The following is a 23,860-nucleotide window of genomic DNA, read 5'->3' as shown; positions in this document are numbered from 1 at the left end:
GTCACCCAGGCAGCGGACTCTCCCATTAGGAAAAAAATAAGATGGAAAAAATGGAAAATGGAGTTGAAATTCGTGAAATAAAAAGTTGAAATAAACTAGAAAGTATTCAATTATTTGACTTTCTTCCCTTGTAACGGGGAAAATGTCCACTACGTTGACAGTTTTTGCCTGCATTGAGAATGTTGAAAGGGTAATTTCGTGTTTATATCAAGCGAATAATGAGGATGATCCGCCCGGGCCTGGGGTACAGTCAGGTTTGTGAACTCATTTATCACATATTTCGTATGATTATGTTTGTTTATAAAAAATACGTTAGATATAACACCTTGAAGTAGATATTGCGAGTGACTTCATGTCCTTCTGAAACCCATATACCTGAATACCAAGGGCACAAACCTTTATACAATCTTCATAATCCTCCCTAGGAAATAGCACCCATGCACATTACCTCTCTCCTCTCTTCCCCTCTCCCAAATGCATAATTTTGCAAGTTCCTATAAATACTCACATGAAGCAGACTGCTGTGTATGAAATAATGACTTCACAATATGTTATGGCTACCATTAATTGCAGAGGTTGAAATATAATCTATATCAGCAGGTATTTATTTTTCCAGATGCCACAAGTGGAGATGAAGAATGGTCTTGGGAGAGTGAGATTAATGATATCATGGTTAGTATCTACCCAGGATCTTGCTAATATTGCATTTTCAAAAAGAAAGCTGTAATCTTTATTCTTTCAGTCAGAAGAAGATGAAAAGCAAATTGAAGAAAAAGATATTCAAACCAATTGGTTACAAGATTGCTGTATTGGTGTTTCACCATGTGAAGACCTTATTGCCATTGGTCGGGAAGACAGAATGGTTATTTTGACAGGTACGTAGGATTGTAATCAAAGGCATATTATAATTGTATCTCATTCATAAGTTATAACAAGTGATATTAAATAAATTTGCACTGTATTTTTTTAGCCAAATGGGACAGACAAGCAACTTCAGAACCAAAAACAAAATTTCAGATATCTTGGACTGGTCAGCTAGCATTGGAAGAGGGGTATGTCTTACAAGGCTTTGCCAGTTTTTGACATAAAAATTATATTTTATTGGCTGCAAAGCTCTCCAATTTTCCCAATAATATGTTTTAGGGAATGTGTTTCAAGCTTGCTCTGCTTACCTCTAGCATCACAGCATAAGTAAGTTAATCAATTGCTTATATTTTTTCTTTAGAGAGCCTTAAAAAAATTAATTTAATGCAATGTTTTTTAGAAGTTCTCAAGGATTTCCAGACTGGACCTGTATTGTGGCTGGTTTTACTTCCGGATATATTCGATTTTATTTAGAGGTGAAATAGAACTCATACCATATGGATAGTAAACAATTCAGAACTATAGAAAACATGTGTGATTATTAAAATAAGGATATTTAAATAGGATGGCTCTCTACTGCTGCATCAGTTACTACACGAAGATCCAGTTATAAAACTGAAATGTCAAACATGGCAACCAGGCGTCTCACACACAGATTTCGAACAAGTTGAAGAACTGGCAATTTTGTATCCAGCTTCATTGGTTTTACTTGATGGTTTCAGCTTGTATCAGTCTCTGAGAGGATGTAGAAACCAACTAGCTAGAGGTGACGTCTACTTTAACAAATTTTATCTCAATCTCCCCTGACAACATACATATTTGCTGGTTTCTAAAATTTTTCTAAATTGTATCGTAGCTCAGGCAAGTGGAACTGGGGAGAGCATTAAACCACCTCCTCTTGCTTACAAGAAATGGAACCTGAAAAGACAAAGAAATATCACAGACATTGCCTCTTGTGGTAAGAAGATATTATTATTTAAACTAGTGGATGATTTCTGCATATTAGGAATCTTGGCTTTTTCTAGGCATGGTGACTTCAAGTTTGTTTGATCATCTCAAGACTGCTTCATTCATGGGTGGCTGTGATACGAGCATTCGATCTACGCCACCAGCAATGTCACAGTTCATGACATCTGGAACTGATCCTTTTATTGGAGTATATTCTGCTCTTGAAGGCGTAACACCACCGCTCATATCAGAAGTTGCTTTTGAAGTTGCAACAAAGCTGACTTCTGCTGTCTTGTCAAAGTTATCAGTTGCAAGGTAGGTGCTGATTGAGAAATTGGTAGTAAATCATAACCTATTTTCTTTCCTTCCAAAAATCATTCATGCTTAAATTGATAATAATAGCGATTGGTTTGGTTGGACTGGAAGCAAACCTGATGCAAAACAAAGCCAAGATGATTCTAAAAATAAACCAAAGGTGGAAAAAGGAACATCGCTTCCTCTAAGGTAAGATTTTGGAAGAAATTTTGGTTCAGAATGTGTTAAATCTTTTCATGTAATTGAGATCCATTTCATATATTCAGGTTCAGTATATCAGATCAAAGACGGGAAGGTATGTCAATCACACTGTCACCTGATGGAAGACTGGCAGCCACCACAGATGAATTTGGACGTGTGATGTTAATCAGTGTTAAGGAGGGGATTGTTTTACGAACTTGGAAAGGTAAATACTAGACTTTGACGCATGGTTTATTTCTGAGGGAAACTTAGCAGTAATAAACTGTTCTTCCTTTAAGAAACTGCAAAGCTCCTAAACAGTTCCTCTTAAAGGAATAAGGTTAATTTAGTGTCACCACGCAGGAGTATTTTGAGCTGAACCTCACTACTAGTTCCAAATAAATATTGATTGTAAATATTAAACCCGCAGGATATCGTGATGCAGAATGCGCGTGGGTACCAGTGCTGGAAGATCATCATGATGATAGCTCAGGTCTTACAAAATCACGACGCACAGCATTATTTCTTATCATTTACGCCCCAAGGAGAGGCATTCTTGAGGTAGGTTATATTCAGCTATGGCCAGTGGTAACAGCACCATTTCACATCATTTATACAATTATACTATACCCCAGGAGAGGGGAGCTTGGGGCCTATAACCAGCTGGAGGATAGTGAGAGCATCTAGTAGATAGATAGCTTTATCCATTGTATAGTGAGCCGGTTGACTATTGTATTCTTACCATTTCAGGTATGGACAACAGAGTTTGGACCAAGGGCAGCGGCATTCAATGTTGGGCGGGATAGCAGGTACATATGAGTGTAACAAAATGTTGTTAGGTGGAATAAAATAATTGAGACATTCTTATTTGACTAGGTGGTTCTATTGTTCAACTAAATGTATCTTGTTTCTAACCTAATGTAGATTTTTGTACATTGGTCATCATATACTTGGCTTAAGTCATGTGATGAGTCAGTCCAATGATGTCAGCGGCAATCCTCTACGTTGTGTACTACTTCAAGCAAGCGGGAATCTTAAAATTCTGACAGTCCCATTTCATTGTGCCTTGAGGTATATCCCAAACCCAAATCATTTGTACAAAATCTCTTCTATTCTCTGGGAACGATCTCTAAATGTATGTCTACTTTAGTACGACTTTACTCCGACGAACTTCAGAAGATATTGACTCGTGAATGAAAGTGTAATCCTGTCTTTTCTTCCTTTCAGTGACAAATACAGCAGACGTGTAAGAGATCTTCATCTTCTCAAGAAACTTTCTGCCGCTTTAGATCATGTCAAACAGGAAGGTTGGATAACTTGGATTTGATAATATTTTCATCATATTTCCAGCGGTCATTAAGAAGCGGCTTTTATTAACCTTGTAAGCAAAGTGCATTCAAATATTTGACCAGAATGATTTGTTTTGTTGCAGTTTTAAAAGGCAGAGCTCTGGAGAAGATACAAACCACAGTATTGGAGATCCTGACCTCTATCCAAGTTCCTGTATTACTACAACAGGTGAGGAGTCCTGCTCGTTTTCAAGGCAAAACAGGATCAAGTTTACTTCATACACTTTCATGTCAAATTATTTAGGGTCTTCAGTGTGTTCTGTCAACGGTTGGGCTTCCCGTTAGTTTGCTAGAGAAAGCTGTCTCATCTGTATCCCAAAATATATCCAAAAAACGTACGTTGAAATCATGGCTTGTGTGTTCCACGCAATTTTTGAAATGTCGTGTGTTGTCAAATGAATGTATTTATCTTGTTGTTTTTCTGCTTGCAGCAAACGTGAGTGACGATCATGAACACGAGGATGATTGCGATATTCAGGCCTTGGTTGAGTTCACAAAGGTACAAGGTCAAATCATTAACACTTTTATGAGCTTGTGTCAAGAGAAGAAAAATACCCGAAGCAAGGAAGGTGCGAATGATTTCAAAGATGGTGAAGAGAAAGTCAAGGTAAACACTAAACTAGAACCCAAATTTTACCATAAAATGACTCAAATTTATGCCAATTTTCTCTGAAAGTGTTGACCAATACCTGACCAGTATTTTTCACGTTTTCTAACCTTGTATACTAGTGGCTGGTATCATCTTTCACTCTGTCAACATCCGAGGCTAATGTTCTGCTAAGATCCCTTGAATCCTACTGGAAGCTTGTTTCTACGACACGGAATGCTACGGAGAGATCAAATGGCTCGACTGAAATGACAATTACAAAGTTTTTAAGTTGTTTCGAAGTGGTGGCAGTGTCTAAAAAGAAAGACGGAAATGCGACAACGTCGTCCAGTTTAGATGAACACTCACTTCGCGTGAGGAAGAATTTATCTTCGGAAACACTCGCAAAGTTTGGTATGATTACTCTAAACTTGTTTGACGTATTCAGGATGTGGTTTGGGGCGAAATGTTAATCTCTTTTTTTTCTATTAATCTCGTCTGGGTTGCTAATTTCACTTGTTCCCTGCCAAGTTTTTTCATTCGTAATTCTTTGGAGGTCTCCGACACATAAATTTATGTAACACGTTCCTACTCAATCTTTATTCTAACTCATATTTTTTCCTTTTTTTTAGGAGATTTTCTATACGACGTAGGTCTTTTATACATCAATTTACAAAAGCCTTTGCACTAGTTTGATATCTTTGTTCGTAATCATCTATTTTACTTTCCCAGGACGCGTTCACTGGCTCGTTATCCGTCGAGAAATTATGTTTAATTCTTGATAGCTCGAGTATTCTACCTACAGATTTATTGGTAGTTATATCTGAAACTACATGATCGTATTTTGAAAGTCGACAAACCTTAAGCCTCGTTTTACATGTCGCGTTTAGGACCTGCTGATGTCGTATTGGTTGTCACAAGAAAGGGCAGATTTGATGAATCTCTCTGGACTGTGTTCGCTCCACAATCTTATCTCCTCGCTGAGCTCATTGAAAGGTAAAGTAAGCTTAACTATACCCCGTTAGGAGAAAGAGTATTGTTTTAATCCAAATTAAGTTAGCTGCCATAAATGATTGTGTTGTACATTTTTTTCAGCCATTCAGAGCGGAGCAAATGAGGATCATTGTCCAATCACAGCATGGTGGGAGAAGTTACGTCATCAGTTAGCTGAGTCTGCAGTTACATTTCAAACATTGTCAGCAGCAGTCTGCTGTCGAAGTGTTGTCTTGGAGAAGCAAGTTGCTGCAAAGAAGCTTGAGGTATCGTGTAGATTGTAAAGATGAGATGCGAGGTTTCGCGTTATCAATGTTCTTGTTTTCATTACAGAGTGACGGCGACCATCAGACGGAAAACGCTGATTGGGTCTCGGTGTCGCTGGAAATGGAACGGTGGAACTTACTTGTCAACCAGCTTGAAGATATCTTAAATGTTGCTGTGTTTTGCTTATCGTTAGAAAATGGTAGCCACTCCCAGCAGGAAGAACATTATCGAGACTTAAGTAAATGTCTGGAACTTCTTTCAACTGTGAACGTATTGAGTGAGTAAAGACGTGGTGTTACAATATTCTGTATGTGAAACATGAGTTTTAAACTGCTCCATCCTTTACTACCCCCAGATATCCTAGATCGTGGCCAGTCAGGAATACCAGAGATTGTTGCAAAATGTGTGGCCAGGAATGATATTTCTCCAGATAGTCTGGGTCAGCGGCGGGTGAGGAAAATTTCTCGTTCAAAATCATCCAACGACGATGATCGACCTGAAGAAACAATCGAGGAACCAAGCTCTGATCCATTGTTAGAAGGTAAAAGCTTTCCAGAAGATTAATTCAAATGAGGCTTCAGTATTGTTGTATCCGTTGATAATTTCTTAGCTTCTTCAGATGAACAAAACTCTTTTTTTTCTAAGGTTTGCCCGAATTGCGAAAACGCTTTCCCCACAGTTTGGCTCAAGATGTATTGTGGGCTCATTGCGTTCAGGAATATCTAAACCAGTGGTTGGCAGACAAAGAGGTAAAATGTTTAACACTACAAGCAGTATATTATATATTTAATCCGATATTGAGAAGTATTTTAGTTGACCTGAACTGTTCTTTCTTTTTTTAGCGTCCTGACGTTTTACAAAGAGCGTTGAATCATGCGGCGTGTATTAATGACCAGAGTTTACAACATGGTAGGTAACCATGCATGAATTAGTGATAAGATAAATCCTCAGTAGCGTTTGTGGAAATGCTTGGCATCCAACTCCACCATGATGTATGAAAACTCTGAGGATTAGGATTAGGATTAGTTCAGATTAGTGATTAGTTCAGATTAGTGATTATCTCTGATTATCTTTGTGTAGGATTATGTGTTTTCATGTGGCGAAAGGTTCAGGATTCTGTCTCAGCGCTCACCGCCTTGACTGAAAAGGCAAGCTTAAAATGCACTTTGTTCTTTAATTTCGGTGAACATTCTCCTTTTGAGTAGATTCGACTTCATTTTTCATCTCATTTGTAGGTTGGAAAAGCCCCTAAAGAACGACTCTGTCTCAAGGTAATCGAAACTTTGTGTTTTTCTCTAAACCTTCTCCCGCCATCTCTTACGTCGTTCTCCGTTGCAGACGGTTCGAATGGGCTGCACGACGCTGACAGAGTTTTTGAAATTCACCAGATCGATTCTGCAGTTCTTAGCTGAGGTGAGGTGCCCTGATCGCTTGAGCGCTTTGTTAAGTTTGAGTTGAACTGTTTTCCATAATATTTTCGCAGATTTCAGATGAAAATTTTGATCAAGATTACCAGAAGATCACATTTGAGGTAGAAGATCATTGGCAAACAGGAGAAGTGTAAGTAAATATTATTGGGCGAGGTTGATAACTGCTTTCCTGGACTTCATCTCTTGTATCATCAACATACACCTCGTTTATTTAACTTGCATCTCTCGTTCATAGTTTACCATCGACTTTCCTTCAAGAGGCGATAGCAATTGCTCGAAGTAACCAGGAATTAGTCGCTCTTCATTACTGGTTCGTGTCTGTATTGTGGCTCATCATGGGACTGGGCATGAAAAGTGTGAAGCCACTGTGTCTTCTTAGTAGCAAGGTACGTCTCCATTGCATTATCTTGAAGTACACCGTCGAAAGTACAGTTTGTCAAGCTTGCGATTAAGAAAAAGACAAAATTGTTTAGCTTAAGTTAAAAATATGCTTTTGCAAATAGGCATTGAATTGGAGTTCATTTACATACAACAGTAATTTATTTTCTCTTCTGTCTAGGAAAAGAAAATGGTTTTTAAGAAGTTGAGTTCTTCGTACGAAATATCAGAGACGGAAGCGGCAGTTTTTGAAGATCGAGAGACGGTAATATCGAAAGGCCTTTTAATGTGATGTGTTCGCCAAACATGCGGCTAGTAGTTTCCAACACTTCTTTTAACATCTTTCTTTCTAGTATTTCAACAAAACTATACTTGCTCTTGTTCAATTGGTTTCCACCGAAACCTCCCCACCAATGAGCAATCAGAATCTGAGGGAGACGGCAGCTGATTGGTCCTCAGTGATATATCAACTTGCCGAACAAGTCGGCGTAAATATTGAGCCTTTGAGAGAGAATTACGTGTGTGAACTATGCGCTGTTGGTTTGCATAAGTTAGCACAAGAGGTGAATATATTAGTCTGTCTTCCTAGCACTGATCTCAGAGAGTCTGGACAGCACATATTTGTAATGGTAATAATGGTAATTGTACTAAATTATATTTCTCCTAGGCGTTTCTCACTGTGCGTGAAAAGAAGAATCTTAGTTCAAAGGTCTTGGGTATCGTTGGGCAAAGATTTGCTGAATATTTGTTTGAATGTAAAGACCCTGGTGAAACAGCAAGAATACTGTCCGGATTACCAGTATCTGTTAGTACATGGTTAAGAAAACAGGTGTGTTCTATATATGACCTATGTTTTACACGATTTTTAGATTCCCATGCAATAAAAAACCCCTGCGTTTATTGGTGCTTCTTCTTATGCCATCCAGCAAAGTCCTCGCCAGGATTTCACGAGACAAACATAAATATTTTACTTCCAGTTTCAAGATTACTGCACTCTCTCTATTCTAATGTTAGCAGCTGGTTTGTGCCAAATAAGCTGGTCTGTACCTAACTGCCGGAGCAAGTGGAGCTGACAACTTTTTCTTGCTTGCAGGAGCGTGGCAAACTTCGCAAGAAAGCCGTATCTTTACAAGGACTGAGCGAACTGCTGTCAGCGATTCTTAACGGATTATCAGACAATCCTAAAGAACATGAGATCGTGACTAATCTCATTGAGATATTGAAATGCTTGTCCTAGGTAAGTCACGCTATTTCATCAGAGGTATTACGACATTTTTGGCTCCAGTAAAGTGGAAGAAATCTCGAGGACGCGAAATTACCTTTTCCGGAATATTCTAATATCTGGGTCCAATGTTCACCGAACCTAGACAGTCTTATATTATGACACATGAACAGTTTTGCGGTTTGAGGTTGGAGATATTCAAAGACAAAGACAAATTCTTAGACGTTTGAGAGACCCACAGGAATTAGCGGTCTGATCTTAGCAATCGTGAACTAACAGGAAAGTTAGTGTTGTGACGACAGGTCTTGATGGCTTTTGGGACCGTGACAAAACCGCTCTTCCGTGCTGATCAACCCGGTGCACAGTTTCCGCCAGGAAATGACCACATGCTAAGCACGTGCGTCGGCACAATAGACGTGGTTTGTTTTGAAAGGAGGTCTATAAACCTTGATTTAAATAAAAAAGTTTGCTTAAAGCTTAGGCGACTTTGAAACTGCGGTGAATTAAACGGCGAATACTTTACAAGGTTTCAATATACTGGCATCAAGTGCTGACAATTCTTCTCCAAAGTTCCCATCAAAGTAATCATAAGCCAATAATTAGGGAGTCGAGAAATTTATATATAGAAAAAACATTTATATCAATTCCTATACTTCCTGTTCTACGCCATCTATGTCTTGGTATGCTTGCAATTCATTAGCTTAGCTTTCCTTTGCAAATATCTTATGTTATGTTGCAGCTAATATGTTCCTAACATTGAAGTAGATTGTCGAAGTAGGTTCCCCAGGCAACCCTTGCCGACTGTCCTTGCCAATTTATCATTAACAATATGATTTGCTACTAAATGATCCGTGCAAGTGCAAATATATTACAACATGACCATGTCTATTTATTTATTTATGAATCTGTATTTGCGTAGCTTTTGTTTCATCCAAAATCGTCCTGACGTCTTGCCAAGTCAGATTAAGGAGATTTCGAAACAGGGAGCCATTGAAGTCCTTTATTTGACAACGGCAGACAACGCACGTGTGCAAATCGGATTTCTTTAAAGACATTTTGAAAGTCTCCCAAGCACACAGACCACAAATCACTCGATGTCTGCAGGGAAGTGTTTGAATTTCAGCTTTCTCGTCTAAACACACGACACAGCGTTCCGAGTCACAAAGAGTTCTTTTCCTCTCGTTTCTTTTACGGTCCATTTGGACGAAACGTTCGATAACAAAGGATCTTTTATTTATATCGATATTCTTTAATTCTTCGACCAGGCTGTATTGAGTCCAAGGATGATGACCTTTGGCATTTGGTGGAAAAAAATCGCTTCTAATTTTTGCTACAAAAACATAGCAAATTAATAGCAGTAGAGAATAGAGGGCATTCCCCGTTAGATAAAGCACCAATGTGGATGAAGCATAGTTTATAGCGAAGTAGAAACTGAATTTCCAAAGGATTTGGTGCCAAGTTCTGGGGTTTTCCATGTCTGCCAAGTGCCAAGATGTAATGTTCAAGTCCTTTCGTTTCATGCCAATTATGAGGACTCGACATTAATCAATATTCTAAATAAAATATTGATCTTTTGTTGTTACCACTTTTCTTTTGATAATATGGCGTGCTCTTTTGTCTCTTGCCAACTTGCACTTACGATGCCTCGGCGCGACGGACGTTTCTGTTGGGAGACAGGTGTGCAAATGACAACAGCATGTCTAGAGGTTTCAATTGTCAAGCTAATGATATTTCCTTGGTTCTACCTGTAAGCCTGTCAATCTTACCGGCTCAACTCAATCTGTTTTGACTGTCGGCTGGAGGGTGAACCACTTGCTACGACTCGAGTCTTCCGTGGGCTTTGTCGTATGAAAAACGTGGACGTCAAAAGCCGAGTCAAAGGTCAAATTATGTTTTTTTTTGCTTCGTTGTTTTTAACCCGCATTAGGGCATTAAATGCACCAAATCTACGACGCGGACGTGATGTAAAAACAGCCAACCTAGTTTTAAACAGTTTTACATGCTGCTTTCAATATGGCTCTGACATTTTTTACCAAAAGAGGGTCCCTATTCCACGACTAGTTGTGACTAAACCTGATCCGTTTGTCAATAAAATATTTCCTTCTATAAATACTTTGAAAGAAATACTAGTTTATACAGCAAAGTTCAAATAGATGTACCCTAAGGACGCTTATTATTGCTGTGAAAAAAGTTAGTAAACTTAAAAAAAATTGACTTGTGTTTTCAGACCGTATCACGTGGTGAGCGACTTTCACTGTATATTTCTTGTATTTCTTCATTTTTAACCTGTATTAACCTCTCTAACTTGTATTTCTCCATGTTAACCGAAAGATAGTCATGGAAAACCTTGTCATTATAAATCGTTTGTGTAAGAACTTGCTAATTTCGGGCACATTCAGTATAATGGATGACTGTTATAATTTTTATTACATTTTACAACTGGTATTATTAGCACTACGTATAAAATAAACAAACACAAATAACTGTTCATATTTAAGTTCTTAAACGATTCTCTCAAGTTCCTTGGCATATTCCAACATGTGTTGGATCGTATTTATTGATGGAATTCCTTGTTTGCTCTCCGATTCCTCCTCCTCGAAAATATAGAAGTGATCAGTCCCAAGCTTCCAACCGCGCTAGAAGAAGACGTATTCGAGAATCAATATAGAACAATGACTGTATTGGAGAGAGGTTTCCATTAAAGATGGCCCTAATCGAGACGAGCAGCTCCCTTTTAGAGGGAGGTCCGCAATGGGAAGAGGTTCGTATTAGAGAGATGTCTTCATTGGTGAGTGGGGATGCCCGTGCTACAGAAGGTCAGTATTAGTAGTGAGATATCTTCAATGGGGAAAGGTCCCCCCCTCTCATTACAGAGATGTCTTTATTAGAATCGAGTTCCGTGTTTGAGGGTTATCCTCACCTTTGTTGCAAACGCTTTAATATCTTTTTCGGAATCTAAATATAACATTCGTTGCGCTTCTTTGAATGAAATTCTCTGATAAGATTTTTCAAGACACGCTGCTATTTCATCTCTATCAGAAAAGAGTGAAAGATATTGCAAACCATGTTTCTTAATTTCACTGTATTTCATCTGAAGTTTCCCAACCTACCGCAGCGTATTTATTAAAATATCCATGAAGACATGATAGTTTTTAGCTGGTACATTTCCTCGCGCTAGAAACACCTGCCAAACAAAATTGAGCATTTATTTAATGCTTTTTATATATCTATTGTTGATAATCTTTAAAAAAAAAAGAAAAATCACGGTTGCAAATCTTTTTTCTATATTACTTTATTGTAATTTCCTTCCATTAGGAACTAAAAAAGATAAGATCAGAATTTTGTGAGTAGAAAAAGCAGAAAAATATGCTGTTAAAATGAAAAAGTCTAAGTATTGGACATACCCGTTCTAATTGTACCGGATGTTTGATATAGATGTTTTCATTGTATTCTGTGGCTGGTAATAACTCTAATTCCTAATATATAAGAAAATTTGTTGATTCTTCTGTTTATTCTCTGTGTATTTATGTGTATTTATGTGATTCTTCTGTGTATTTAGTAGATAGGTGGTGAAGACTACTTTAGTCTTTAACAAGTTGTGATCACATACTGTATGAAATTCAGCTAAACGATTTTGTGCCAACAAAAGGAGAAGATTCAAGCCGAGCATTTGGTACATATATGGTGACTCTTGAAGAATGCCTCTGTTAAATGAGAGAAATCAATAGTTGTAGCTAGTTACGTTAGTGGGACAAGTCTAATTTTCTGTGATACACAGTTGTCTGATAGACCCAGCAATTCTGACCCAGCAATGCAATCATATGGGAAAGATTCTTTTTATCTTAGGGCTGGCAAACTACAGTTAAAAGTGAACTTTGTTTTTATACAACCAGTGTCTGGAATCCATTGATTGATGTAATAACATACTGATTGATTCACATTACCGATAATCTAGATAATATGGTTTAAGCTGTGCCATGTATCGTTCGAATGAAGCAATATCATTTTTCTCAACACTCCACTGAACTCCAATTTCCAAAACATCTCCTATAAGGTTATTATAATAGCTTTTCATATGGGTTTCTAGTAAGAAACAGCAGGTATTTCTGATGCTTCTGATGGTAATAATTGCCAACACTCACTTGCAAGTACTAATTCTTGGGGTTGGGGGCCAGATGTTGATGTTGGAAGAAATGACAGGCCAGTTAGGGCGATCTATAGACATGTCAAAATTTCACAGTTATTTTAGCCAAACCTGATACTGCCTGATGATAAATAAAAATACTTAAATAGCTTGCTTTGATAGGATGATCTTTAATTTAGCATGTTTTTAATGACTCCGGAAGAATATAAATTCTTTTCAAACATTTCAAAGGCTCAAAGTGAATATTTTAAAAAAAACAGTTTCCATTTGACAACTGTTAAGTGAAACGCATCGGGTGTTTCTCACCTTCAGAGAGCTCAATAACTTGCCGCATTTTTCAAGATTTACGGGCTTTTTATTCCAGTCTTTAACCAAAGTCTGGTACATAGTTACAACTTCGCTGATATTCCCCGACGCCATTTTATCTCGCTTCATGTTTCAAGAAGATACCGTCGGCGCTGCGGAACAGCGGTTATGAGATACTTCATCTTGCTTTGGTTGTACAAGCACTGTAACTGTTACCATTTTCCGAAATTTGAATTATTTCAATGTTTGTGGTGCCAATTTATACGTTTATTTGTGTATAAAAGTAATACTATAAGCGTTTCTGTCTTGCAGACTGAAGTATTAAGGGATTTTAGTTTGACTGTGCAGGTCAAAATGCGATGATTTTCGCAAAATAAAACTTGCGTACCAGCTAGTGCCAGTGTGCTGCCAGGTTGCGCGGCAAAACTTTGAAGAAGAAAATCCAATCAATGAACACGTTGTGCAATTCAAAACTCGTCCTAAACTGAAGAAAAGTCATGGTAAAGTGATCAAGAGGCATTGAATTGAACATGGAGAAGGATGTCCTTGATTCCCTTGAGGATTTGGGGTAAGTTAAGCCGTCCCTAAGCAGTTGTTGAACGTATACTTTTATATAATATACTTTTCTATATATATTACTTTCGTTATGGAAACAAAGTTATGTTTGTGCCTTTGTGGCCTGTTTGTACATGTATCGTTCATATACCATATGTACAGTTATGTAACATTCTGTGAGGTGAGTTCACTCAACACTTGAGACCAATCAGTGAAAGAGATTGCATATGTCAACCCATGGTACATCAGTATATGGTATCTTCAATTCATATGGTATCTTAAATTTACTTGTTGAATCATAGTAATATGTGGGTAACTCACAATGGCCTCTTTCAACAAAATTCAAGAGAGATACAATGGACAGAACTTCTGTTGGAAGAATCAGTTGCCAATGCAATCCTTGCTTATCGGTTGAGATATATCTTCATATGTATTTTAGTTTTGCGTACAATGATCCTATTATGGAGGAGAATGTGCTTCTCGAATGTGTAGAAAAAGAAGAAATCACATTTGAGTTCATGCGGTTGTGCAAATGGTTGACAGATGAAATACAGGTCTTTAGTGGAGATATAGAGAGAATTACTGGTAAGTATGAAATTGGTAGATATTGCTGGGAATGCAATGCAAATAGTCTTTGAGTGAAGCTCTGTTTGAAGACACTAGTAGCCAATGAAATGTGATATGTTTTGGAATTGAATAAGTGTGTTTTATTTAGGCACTGATAAAGATGAATTTTCAATTGAAATGAGTGAATTTCTCCGGGAATATGGTAAGTTTAAGTGTTCTGTTAGTGGAAACCATGTTTCTTTCCTGTGACACTTGACATGATTTTTCTGTTGTATCTATCACAGGTTGTCCTTACCCAGAATTATTGGGGGTGACTGGTCTAAATTCATCAGAAAATAGGCTGTTATTGTTGTTGTTCTTGACATCAGAACTACAGGCGTGCAAGATCCTAGGTCAAGATGATGAAGCAATGGATGTTGATGAGGAAGAGGTAATATTCTTACTGGCTTTACATCATATTGTGGAAAATACTATAATCTTTAATTCCTCATCTTTTAGACCAGTCCAGCATTTGAACATCTAAGTGCAATATTGAAAGCTCTGAATCTTCCCCAACCTGAGAAACAAGTCTCAGTGTTTGATTTACTTTCCAACATTGAGAAGCAGGTAATTCTTATCAACCGTAGCATGCAACTATGCTTCATAACATTTCAATTTTTATATTTGGAAGTAGTTTATTCCAGACCAAATCCTTTGAATGAAAATTTATAATTTTTGTATTTTCAGGTGAATGTCGTTGTGCGTAAATTTCCCAAAGGTCATCTTGGTGAACCATTGCTTACTAAACGCCTTAATTCAACTCAATGGGTAAGACACTTTCCATCCATACAAGTTAGAAAGATAAGAATTGCACCTTTTTGACAACAAAAAGGGTAGACTGGTATACTAACGATGGCTAATCCTATTCCATGATAACAATTTAAAATTACAGCGAGTTTTATCTAACAAGCAATTATTTATTTTTTGACAGGCACAGGTTGAACAAATCAATAAAACACTATTAAAAGAATACTCACTTCGGAGACGGACATTGCTGACTCGTCTCGATGTCACAGTCAGATCATTTCAGTGGTCAGAACTTGGGAAGGTATGTCATTTATGTATTCTATATATGGCCAGAACTCTCAGGCTGTATTTGAGAATTCCTGGGCTATATTTAAGAAATTCTAGGCAATATTGATTCCTAGGCTCTACTCGAGAATCCCTGGACAATATTTAAGAATTCCCAGACTATATTTGAGAATTTTTTGTGCTTATTGATTAGAGAAATCAAGACTCAATATCTGGTGATTTTCAACCCATCAGAAGGTCCCTGGAGGAACAAGCCCCAGTCTCAATTGCTGACATCTTGGCTGCCAGAACAGGTGAGTGTCAAGTAATATTGAAACTTGAAAGACAGACAAGAGTTGAGAGTAAACATAAACAAGAAAACACAGATATTGACTTTTTGATTTGTCTCTTGATTGACCCTGGGTGCATTCAAAGGGAAAAGCATCCTTCAAATATAATTTCTTGCATCTACCGCAGATTTGACTAAAGTGACAAAAACAAGTAGTGGAGATTTGAGAAAGAAAACAAAATGTGCTATCAACAGAGTACTTATTGGAAAGGTAATGTTTTCACTATTATATTAGGTCGATCACTATAAGGTCTATTTAAATACCTTTTATACCACACTAAGTTATAGCGTTATGAATTTCTTGCTGGCATGAAATTGTAGCCTGGTTATGGTTTTAATATTTTAGTGCAAACTAAAATATATCATCTTCTTTACCAGGTCCCGTACAGGGGTGGAAAACCTTCTGCAAAGGGGCCTCCTCCGGATATGCCACAATTTTCAAAACGACAAGAACCTGCTAGGGATCAACGAGGTGAGATTATTATTATGCAGCATAACTATCGTATACTGTACCTACGATAATTCTTTGAATGAATTGTTCCCGCATATAAAACTGTAATAAAGTGTCAAAAATTTGATAAATCCCAAAATTTGATAATGATTAATATTTAGGACATCGTGGTGGTCGTGGGGGTGGAAAAGGAGGACGTGGTGGTTCAAGGGTACAATCAGGTATGAGTTTATTTGTTATTTATGTAGCCGCCGGGAACTATTTGCCAGCACTGATTTAAACACGGTGATAGTTGTGAGGTATTGATAGTTTTTATATGACATGCCCGCGCGCTCTCTCGCTTTTAACGTCCGGTCAACCTAAGACATCCTACTTGCGTCCCTAAATGTTCCTTGAATCGCATGATGACGGATCAGTGTAGCATTGAAGAAGTGATTAGGCAGATTTAGCATGAGGACGTGAACGTAAAAGAGGACGTGAAAACGGCGAATAAATGGCGTGGCATGTCCATGTATAGACGCATCACGCCATTTATTCGCCATTTTCACGTCCTCTTTGACGTTCACGTCCTCATGCTAAATCCCCCTATTATCTTGGGGTGGCTGTGTCGTTGTCCCGGGAGAGAAATTTCCTCGTTCCCAGTGTAACTTTGAAATATATGTTAGGTGTTGGGAGGGGTAATCGTGGTGGGATGGATACAGGCGGGGGTAACAAGGGATGGAAAGAGAACCAGGATGCTCGTAGAGGAGGTCAGGATGGAGGTTTCCTCGTGACCAAGCCTGGTTATTATCAACATGACACTTATCGAAGTTGAGCGAGACCGCTGCTTCACGCATTGCGGGTCAGTGTACTTGGTCTTGGAGGGCAATAACGTTGGGTGAATGAGAGTTGCTTTCGCGTGCAGAGGAAATAATCAAATTAAAACAATCGTTAAACTGACCGAAATGCTTGTATGTGAATTCTGGATGTTCAGTAACAGGAAATAACTTTCCTTAAACTTCTGTCAGAGCGTGAAGAATGATTTACCTCAAGAAAGCTGATCTCTTGTGTTTCGTGAGGATGAACATTATCTCTTTTACAAAGTTCCGCTTTGACAGATTGGATCTAAAAGTTGAAATCTTAATTTCTGACGGCGGACTAAATGTACCTTGATTTATCACAATATATATTTAACAACAAATTACAATATTTACATCAAATCTAATTCTATCTTTTCTTCGATTCATCGAATTAAATAAATACTGTCACAATATATATTATTAAAATCTTTGTTGCTATTCCCTCTTACCAACATGATACATTAGCTAAATTCAATGGGAAATCTTTAGAAAATTCACGTAAAGAATTGTTATAAACTGTTTGTCTGAATTGTTATAATCTGTTTCGTATATTCTACATCAGTAATAATTCACTCGGCGTACTTGTATCAAACTTGTTAAGCTAAACGGGCTTGGTACAACCGGCCACTGAACCGGCCCCTTCAAGCGAGGTCATGGCTAAGCAAACCCTTCGCATTTGAAGTAAATTTCATCCTATCCTCCAGACCTCCAGCAGGTGTATTTTTCGTTAGTAAAATCACCTTGTTGAATGTGTTTTTGCCTGAAAGAATTCATTTGTTGGCAAACAACGAAATAATACTACGAATAACTGGACCTGCGCCGGTTCGAGTGATTCATACCGTTTGTCTGATGGTTCGTCGTGATATTGATGTTTTCCAACTCGAGAGCCAGTGGCGATATCGCTTGCCTGCGAGTTCGCGGGCTGTTGGTGCCACCTGCAGAATTTAAGGCACTACTCGAGAACGTAACATCTTGGCCAGTCTTCGAGACGACGGAATAGTTGGTCGGGCTATTCATGCTACTTCGTAGTCCATCTCTGCTACGCATTTGAACACTCTTCAAAGCTTGGCTGACCACTTGCGTCTTCTTTCTCGGCGGGAGTTTCATTTTTGCCTTTGCATAGGCATTGTAAAGCGAAAAATTTGTCGTAACTATGGACGTCGGTAGGGCGAGTAAAAGTACGCCGGTGATGGCGCAGGCGCAGCCGACGATTTTCCCGCCAACGGTCGTGGGTGATACGTCACCGTAGCCAACAGTTGTCATGGTGATAAGGGACCACCAAAAAGAAGCGGGAATATTTGAAAATCCATCCGTATTTGCTTTGCGCTCGGCGTAATATGCCAGAGCTCCAAAAGAAATCACCAAAATAGAGCAGATAAAAAGCAGCAGAAGTAATTCTCGTATGCTGCCCGTGATTGTCTGGATAAAAACCTGCAGAACATATGAAAAACGAAATGCCTCGAAAGCACGGTAGAGCCGAAGCACGTAAACAACTTTCAGGATCTCCAATGATTCTTCATCAGAGGCAAGCGTTATAAAGTACGGAAGGATGCAAAAAATGTCCACCCAGATACTTTTACCCCGTAAAAGTTTTCGTTTGGTCGGCGCGGTTACCAGACGTAAAATTACTTCGATCGTGAAGAACGTAATCACGGATGTCTCGAGTCCGAATGCGACCTCGTAAGCTTTCGACGACTTGTCGTTGAACTCCGGCAGCGAAGATAGACAAAAAACCAACATGACGAGTATTGATAAAAGAACTGATAGCAAATTGATAATCTGGAAGGAAAATGATGGAATTATGAGATAAGATTTTGAACAAGATTATTAATTTTATCTTGTGGGAACTATTAGACTTATCAGTTGGGGCTTCCAAGTAACTGTGTTGTTTTGCTGTTTTTTGCAACAGCAAGCTATGGTGAAAACAGACATGAGAGTTGAAGTCGTATTTGATCTGGGTTCTATTTCACCAGGTTCTACACTAGTTGACCCGGCTTTTTCTTTCATAAAGAATTCTATCACTCTTTTGTATATGCAAGAAATTTGCTAGAGCCACGCCTTATTGAAATAACAATATTCATTTGCTCCTTCATTTGATAAATGTTTGTGTAGAGATAACGATGAAAAGCAGCTGCAAACTGATCGAAAATTTCTTAACTCGCCGTCTATTTTAGGCTTGTTTATTCAAAATATTTTCATTCTAAGGTCAACACCGTTCTAAGCTGCATTTTCTCCAAGATTAACGGCCATGTGGTGGTTAATCCTAGCCTCGTTATTCCTAGTCTCTATATATCATTTGATATCATTCACATCGTGCGCAACTTACCCAAGCAATTTTGCTGGAATACGGATCTTCTAATGCTCTCCAGATACGTTTTCTCAGCCCTCTCCATCTCTTTTTAACTGCATTATTCCAGCAGCCTTCGTTCTCACTGCCAGCTGATTCCTCATCAGACAACATCCCATTGTCTTCCTGGTCGCTAGGCGACTCCGTAGGTCCAGCGCTCATTAGTTCACCCCAAGTCTTCTCTAACTCGTTGTGTTCATCGTAATACGCCCAACAGCAGTGTTCTATTTGCTTCGAATCAATTCCCCAGAATGCCAACTCTTGTTCGAACATGGGACCACAGATGTCACGTGGAACGTGAAGTTTCCCTGTGCGAAAATAGTTTAAAATATGCGCAAATATTCCAGGGTGTCGATCAAAGAAGAACTCGCGCTCCCGAGCGGGATTTTTTCTCAGTTGTTCACTAATCCAGGCCAGTCTTGTGTCGGGAAAGTTCTCGAGTGTGTTCAGAAAGGTTTCGTGTTTTGTTCCTCCGACGTTGAGAACGACACGAACGTCCTGCTCGCCATCGAGGTCAGTAAAACAGGCGGACATCGTGTTGATTGATAAAAAAATATTGTCCACGTCGCACAATTTTCACGTGTTTATGTTCCTAACATGATTTCACGGACAAATCATCAACAGCTCTTTCCTTCTGTGTCGTTGAATATATTACTTGTGACACTATATATTAAATAAGACAACTGATAGTAATTGTATCTTTGAAAAATATCAAAAAATAACAATAGATATTTTGGTTTGCAATGGGGCGCCAAATTATCTATACATGAAATCGTTAAAAACTTTAATTAAAATGAAGAACTCGGGAGCTTGAGCTTTGGAGAAATCATTCTGCGATTTCCACTGGATCTATAATTGTTGATGTTTCCTACTTTTTGAAATTATAATCATCTCCTGTTTAGAGGGACTTTAGAGCTACATTTTATCGTCTGTTCTCGCACAGTTCTTGTGTAAAGATTGTCCTACCTCGAAATTTCTATATTTACTTAACTTCAACATCATGAATGATAAATATCTCTTGAGTTACATCTAGAGAGACATCCTTCCGCGATAGTATAATAATCTATATGATCGCTTTTGACATTTGTTCAATATATTTACCGTCTAAGGCTCTGTAATTGATGTTAACAATTGGTTGAATCGATTAAATGGCGTTTCATGTTTTACTGCTTCAATTTATTCCTGTATGATTGCAGTTCGCCAGCTTTAACAAACATTAGTTTATGTTGATGTTTTGTCAGGCGCCTTCAGCCTTCTTCAATATGAAACAACGCCAGAAACAACGCTATTCTTCCGTATATAGATTTGCTCATTTTGCTGGGTTCTTCTTTCATGTAGATCAGATTTCATACTGTTTTTTTAGATTCGAGACTGTAAATTCGTGAATAAACGCGTTGTATTGTTATATAATATATGATTGAAATGATCATCTGAAAGCCATGCAACAATGTCAGTACTCATATTTGATTTCAAGGAAAGATCCTCAACTTTTCTCGAATGAACGTGCTTTTCACGAACGCAGCCGGCTCAATATATTATATTTTTGAGATTGTCCATGTGATAATGGTTATTCAAGAGGGATCTTATCTTATGCTGTAAGTTAGGAGAGCGAAGCAAACAAGAAGTCTGTCCATTCGCGCGGCTTACTACTTTATTCTTTGTATTTGTTGTTAATTCTATACTCATCTCTCGCAAAAACGCTTTTATGATTTGTTAAATTCATGCGCGAAGCTGACTTCTTTTGATATCAAAATTAACTATATATAGATCTCTACTGTGACGAAGGCAGAAAAAAGTATTTCTGGCAGTCTGTGACGGTTTTTGACAAATTCACTTTCAGTTAATTGCTAAAAACATACGTTAAATTTATTGTCAAACTTTCAAACACCGCTTCATTTTGACGGAATGGATTCTTGTCATTTCTGGATGCTAAGGTCTCCACATTATATCAAGGAACCTAAATTATATTCTTTCTCGATATAATCTAAGGCTGGCTTAGTTCTCACGCTTATTGTAAAGGGTCTATAGAAAACCAAGAACGCAACACAAAGTTGTTTAATTTTAATTCATCTACGACATTAGTCTTCAACTAAATCACCGATAAATTTCCTCCTATGACCTATCTACAGGAAGCGTTCTAAATAAAAAATACCTCAGACTCAGTGCGTTGAAGTTTGTAAAAACATCGTTTCAAATACCCACCCAAGTATATGAGCGCGTATATAAATTTGTCGTGAATCCTGTAACTATTGACAGCATCATGTTTAGATATTGACCTGGTCTGTTTATTTATGGGACGGCTGGATATTATATTATAAAATTATTATATGTCAAACATTTTCTCACCTTACCTTCCTGTTGCTATCAGTAACCCCAATTTTTTTTCAATTTCCTCCCAGTTTTCTTTTTCTTTGAAAGCTTGTCAATATAGCCCGTCAGGTTGATGCTAAATACACAGCGATGCGTATGCAGACGTACATCCACTTGACTTCTGGGGGGCCGCAGTTATTTAATTCAATGGAAATATTCGCTTGCCTAATTCGTTCTTATTCTTCTTTGAATGGCTGTCTCTTCTTGCCCGTCTTTCTATCGGGTAAAGTTCAGCATTAAGTGCTCTTGCTTTTAGGCTTATTGTTGTCTTTGTTTCAGCGTCGCCCTACGACGTTTTCGCCAGTTATTACAGCATTTGTCCTTATTAATTAAAGACACACATATGCATATACAGTTCTCGACTTCTCGTTTCCTCAAAAACTGTTCACTTTCACAGTTTTGTCCACGGGTTTTTCATTAGCACCTTCGTTCACAGTCCAGCTGACGGCGCAACAGTCTTGGACAATTCCTTGTTGATATCTGATGATACTATGTTAAGAGCTATCGGTGTCTTGGGTTTCAATCGTCCAATATTCTTTTAAGTATAATGTTGCTTTGTTATTTGACGATTGCTTGTCCAAATGTCACATCACAAAGTGCGGTCTCACTTGTAATTAGCAGTCTCATTCGTAATAATACACGTTTTTAAACATTAATTCATTCGGTCTGTGTGCAAAGTGCTTTGAAACAAGAGTTGCATGCATCCACGCATCGTAATTTCAAATTCCACACCACGTTGTTATTTAAATACAAACCAGAAATCCTCTTAAACGCGGTTTAAATACAGACCCGTCAACACTCCACACACTCGAAGGTGGTTAGCGCTTGTCGCACGTTCACTAGGAATCCTTGCTAAGATGTGATTTAATTCTGATTGCGAAGAAGAAAATGATACAAATTCGGCAGTCACGCTGCGGGGGTTCTGGTCTGCATGCATGGTTGCCTATATTATGAGCTGGAAGTATGTACTCATCCGTTGAACGTCACAGTATAAATTAATTGAAGTCATATTTTCAAAATAAAGCAATATATAAACACCAACAGCATTGCCCGTTTGCTTTGAATCCAATAGCAGGTGCGTGGTTTGGACACAAAGGGAGATTAAAGTTTGAGAAACGCTTAAACTTTGAGCTGAATAATACCATTTTTTACCTCATTTTGAGCTGAATTCCAATATGTTTGTACGTAGCTATTATAATGTTTATTTCCCAAAAATGTTTTAAGCTTTCTAGAACCTCCTTGGGTTTTTCATAATTAATCACATGATAGCAAAAACACACGAAAATGAAACTAATTCATCTATTCATTCGCTTTTATGATGCATTATTTAAATCGGCTTGATACTTTTACGAGCGCATGACAGAACTTGTTTTGTCAGCATTGAAATATCTGGGAATATCAAGCCTTAATTATACTGACATGGTTCAACGGTTCAAATGGTTCTGACAGAATTGTTATAAGAAAACTGAGAACCTTTGAAAGATAGTCTGTTATCATCTGGCTCTTAGCCGTATTCAAAGTTTCCGGCGAGGAATTGTATTCAGTCTCTGTGATAAGAGATTGCATTTGATCAAAATCTCACAATCTTTTGTTAATACAAAGTGTTTACAGCTGACGAAGCTGTATCACATAAGGAAAAGCTGTTTCAACATTGCTCACAAGTTCACTTCCAGGTCTTTAAACGCTGGTTGGGTTTTTGCGCAGATAGAAACAACATATTCTAGCGAAATTTAACTGATGGCAACTTGGCTGGTAGACTTGCACTATTCTGCTATGATTTCTCAATGATTTTTCAATAAAAACTTAAAATTTTAGAAGTGCTTTGACTGTTCCCAAACGACCAGCCCAGTCGTCTGGGTTCACCTCCTTGGTCACCTTTTGGGGGCTGCTAAATATGTTGCAAAATTATTTTCTCTCAATTTCGCCTGTGACAGACAGTCAATTAGTACTGCGTGAATTTTCAGCTGTTTGTAATTGTTATCGTTTTGCATATAGATTAGGCAATTATTTGTTCAATTAGTGAGTCATTTTTTGTGTTTTGGGTTTTTTAGAGCCCACTGATGTCCTCGTGTAGCTATATCAGCACTGTTATTAACAACAACCTCACTTCCTTTTCTCTGACCCACGTAATGCTTTCCTCGTATCTTGTCTGTTGGTTCAAAGTGGTTGAGCCCGCTCTACATCAATCCAGCTCACAATTCAGGTCATTACTTTAATTTAATGAACTCTCTTGAACCTGCCCCTGACACTCGTGAGCCATCCATTGGACTAAACTGACCTTTTCTTTCGTGCATTCAGATTCTCTTGTTCAAACAGTTAATTGCTAATAGCAAGCTTATATATACGCCGT

General features: G+C 38.1%; 4 protein-coding genes across 6 annotated transcripts; 2 read left to right on the top strand and 2 right to left on the bottom strand.

The window, feature by feature from the left end:
- The first annotated feature begins 36 nt into the window (after nt 1–36).
- Nucleotides 37–9,407, top strand: LOC114532448 (rab3 GTPase-activating protein non-catalytic subunit-like). Of its 2 annotated transcripts, XM_028553952.1 has the most exons (36): nt 37–254; nt 617–672; nt 743–875; nt 971–1,052; nt 1,144–1,191; nt 1,265–1,340; nt 1,429–1,630; nt 1,721–1,822; nt 1,890–2,127; nt 2,215–2,316; nt 2,394–2,533; nt 2,738–2,868; nt 3,058–3,116; nt 3,232–3,378; nt 3,535–3,614; nt 3,740–3,825; nt 3,901–3,991; nt 4,088–4,263; nt 4,386–4,656; nt 4,875–4,891; nt 4,975–5,055; nt 5,133–5,238; nt 5,338–5,501; nt 5,569–5,779; nt 5,858–6,043; nt 6,148–6,251; nt 6,345–6,411; nt 6,583–6,650; nt 6,738–6,773; nt 6,841–6,915; nt 6,986–7,062; nt 7,168–7,318; nt 7,492–7,575; nt 7,664–7,873; nt 7,978–8,139; nt 8,404–9,407. In XM_028553952.1, the coding sequence occupies exons 1-36, from the start codon at nt 143–145 to the stop codon at nt 8,545–8,547; spliced, it is 4,275 nt and encodes a 1,424-aa protein (XP_028409753.1). In that variant the 5' UTR covers nt 37–142; the 3' UTR covers nt 8,548–9,407. The 2 variants fall into 2 exon arrangements, with proteins under 2 accessions (XP_028409753.1, XP_028409755.1); XM_028553954.1 differs by lacking the exons at nt 7,492–7,575; nt 7,664–7,873; nt 7,978–8,139; nt 8,404–9,407 and having other exon boundaries at nt 7,011–7,062; nt 7,168–7,260.
- A 1,533-nt stretch (nt 9,408–10,940) lies between these two features.
- LOC114532416 (26S proteasome non-ATPase regulatory subunit 8-like) lies at nt 10,941–13,134 on the bottom strand. Its single transcript, XM_028553916.1, has 9 exons — nt 12,983–13,134; nt 12,675–12,747; nt 12,477–12,579; nt 12,143–12,236; nt 11,937–12,008; nt 11,824–11,850; nt 11,643–11,716; nt 11,453–11,564; nt 10,941–11,168 (listed from the first exon to the last, which is right to left on the bottom strand). The coding sequence occupies exons 1-9, from the start codon at nt 13,109–13,111 to the stop codon at nt 11,034–11,036; spliced, it is 819 nt and encodes a 272-aa protein (XP_028409717.1). The 5' UTR covers nt 13,112–13,134; the 3' UTR covers nt 10,941–11,033.
- Nucleotides 13,135–13,167: 33 nt separating this feature from the next.
- LOC114532415 (protein FAM98A-like) lies at nt 13,168–17,165 on the top strand. The gene is made up of 12 exons (XM_028553915.1): nt 13,168–13,550; nt 13,977–14,122; nt 14,253–14,306; nt 14,389–14,534; nt 14,603–14,710; nt 14,831–14,911; nt 15,075–15,191; nt 15,369–15,468; nt 15,632–15,714; nt 15,882–15,975; nt 16,116–16,175; nt 16,620–17,165. The coding sequence occupies exons 1-12, from the start codon at nt 13,513–13,515 to the stop codon at nt 16,766–16,768; spliced, it is 1,176 nt and encodes a 391-aa protein (XP_028409716.1). The 5' UTR covers nt 13,168–13,512; the 3' UTR covers nt 16,769–17,165.
- A 34-nt stretch (nt 17,166–17,199) lies between these two features.
- Nucleotides 17,200–22,718, bottom strand: LOC114532414 (potassium voltage-gated channel protein Shaw-like). 2 transcript variants are annotated; one of them, XM_028553914.1, is made up of 3 exons: nt 21,487–22,718; nt 19,120–19,803; nt 17,200–18,572 (listed from the first exon to the last, which is right to left on the bottom strand). In XM_028553914.1, exons 2-3 carry the CDS (start codon nt 19,672–19,674, stop codon nt 17,592–17,594), a joined length of 1,536 nt encoding a protein of 511 aa, XP_028409715.1. In that variant the 5' UTR covers nt 19,675–19,803; nt 21,487–22,718; the 3' UTR covers nt 17,200–17,591. The 2 variants fall into 2 exon arrangements, with proteins under 2 accessions (XP_028409715.1, XP_028409714.1); XM_028553913.1 differs by having other exon boundaries at nt 21,492–22,718.
- Nucleotides 22,719–23,860: the final 1,142 nt, after the last annotated feature.

This window comes from Dendronephthya gigantea, unplaced genomic scaffold, assembly GCF_004324835.1.
Source record: "Dendronephthya gigantea isolate DGI-Jeju-01 unplaced genomic scaffold, DenGig_1.0 000079F, whole genome shotgun sequence".
NCBI classification, from domain to species: Eukaryota; Metazoa; Cnidaria; class Anthozoa; order Malacalcyonacea; family Nephtheidae; genus Dendronephthya; species Dendronephthya gigantea.
Note: the sequence above shows the minus strand (reverse complement) of the source record. Positions and strands in the feature narration are given on the sequence as shown.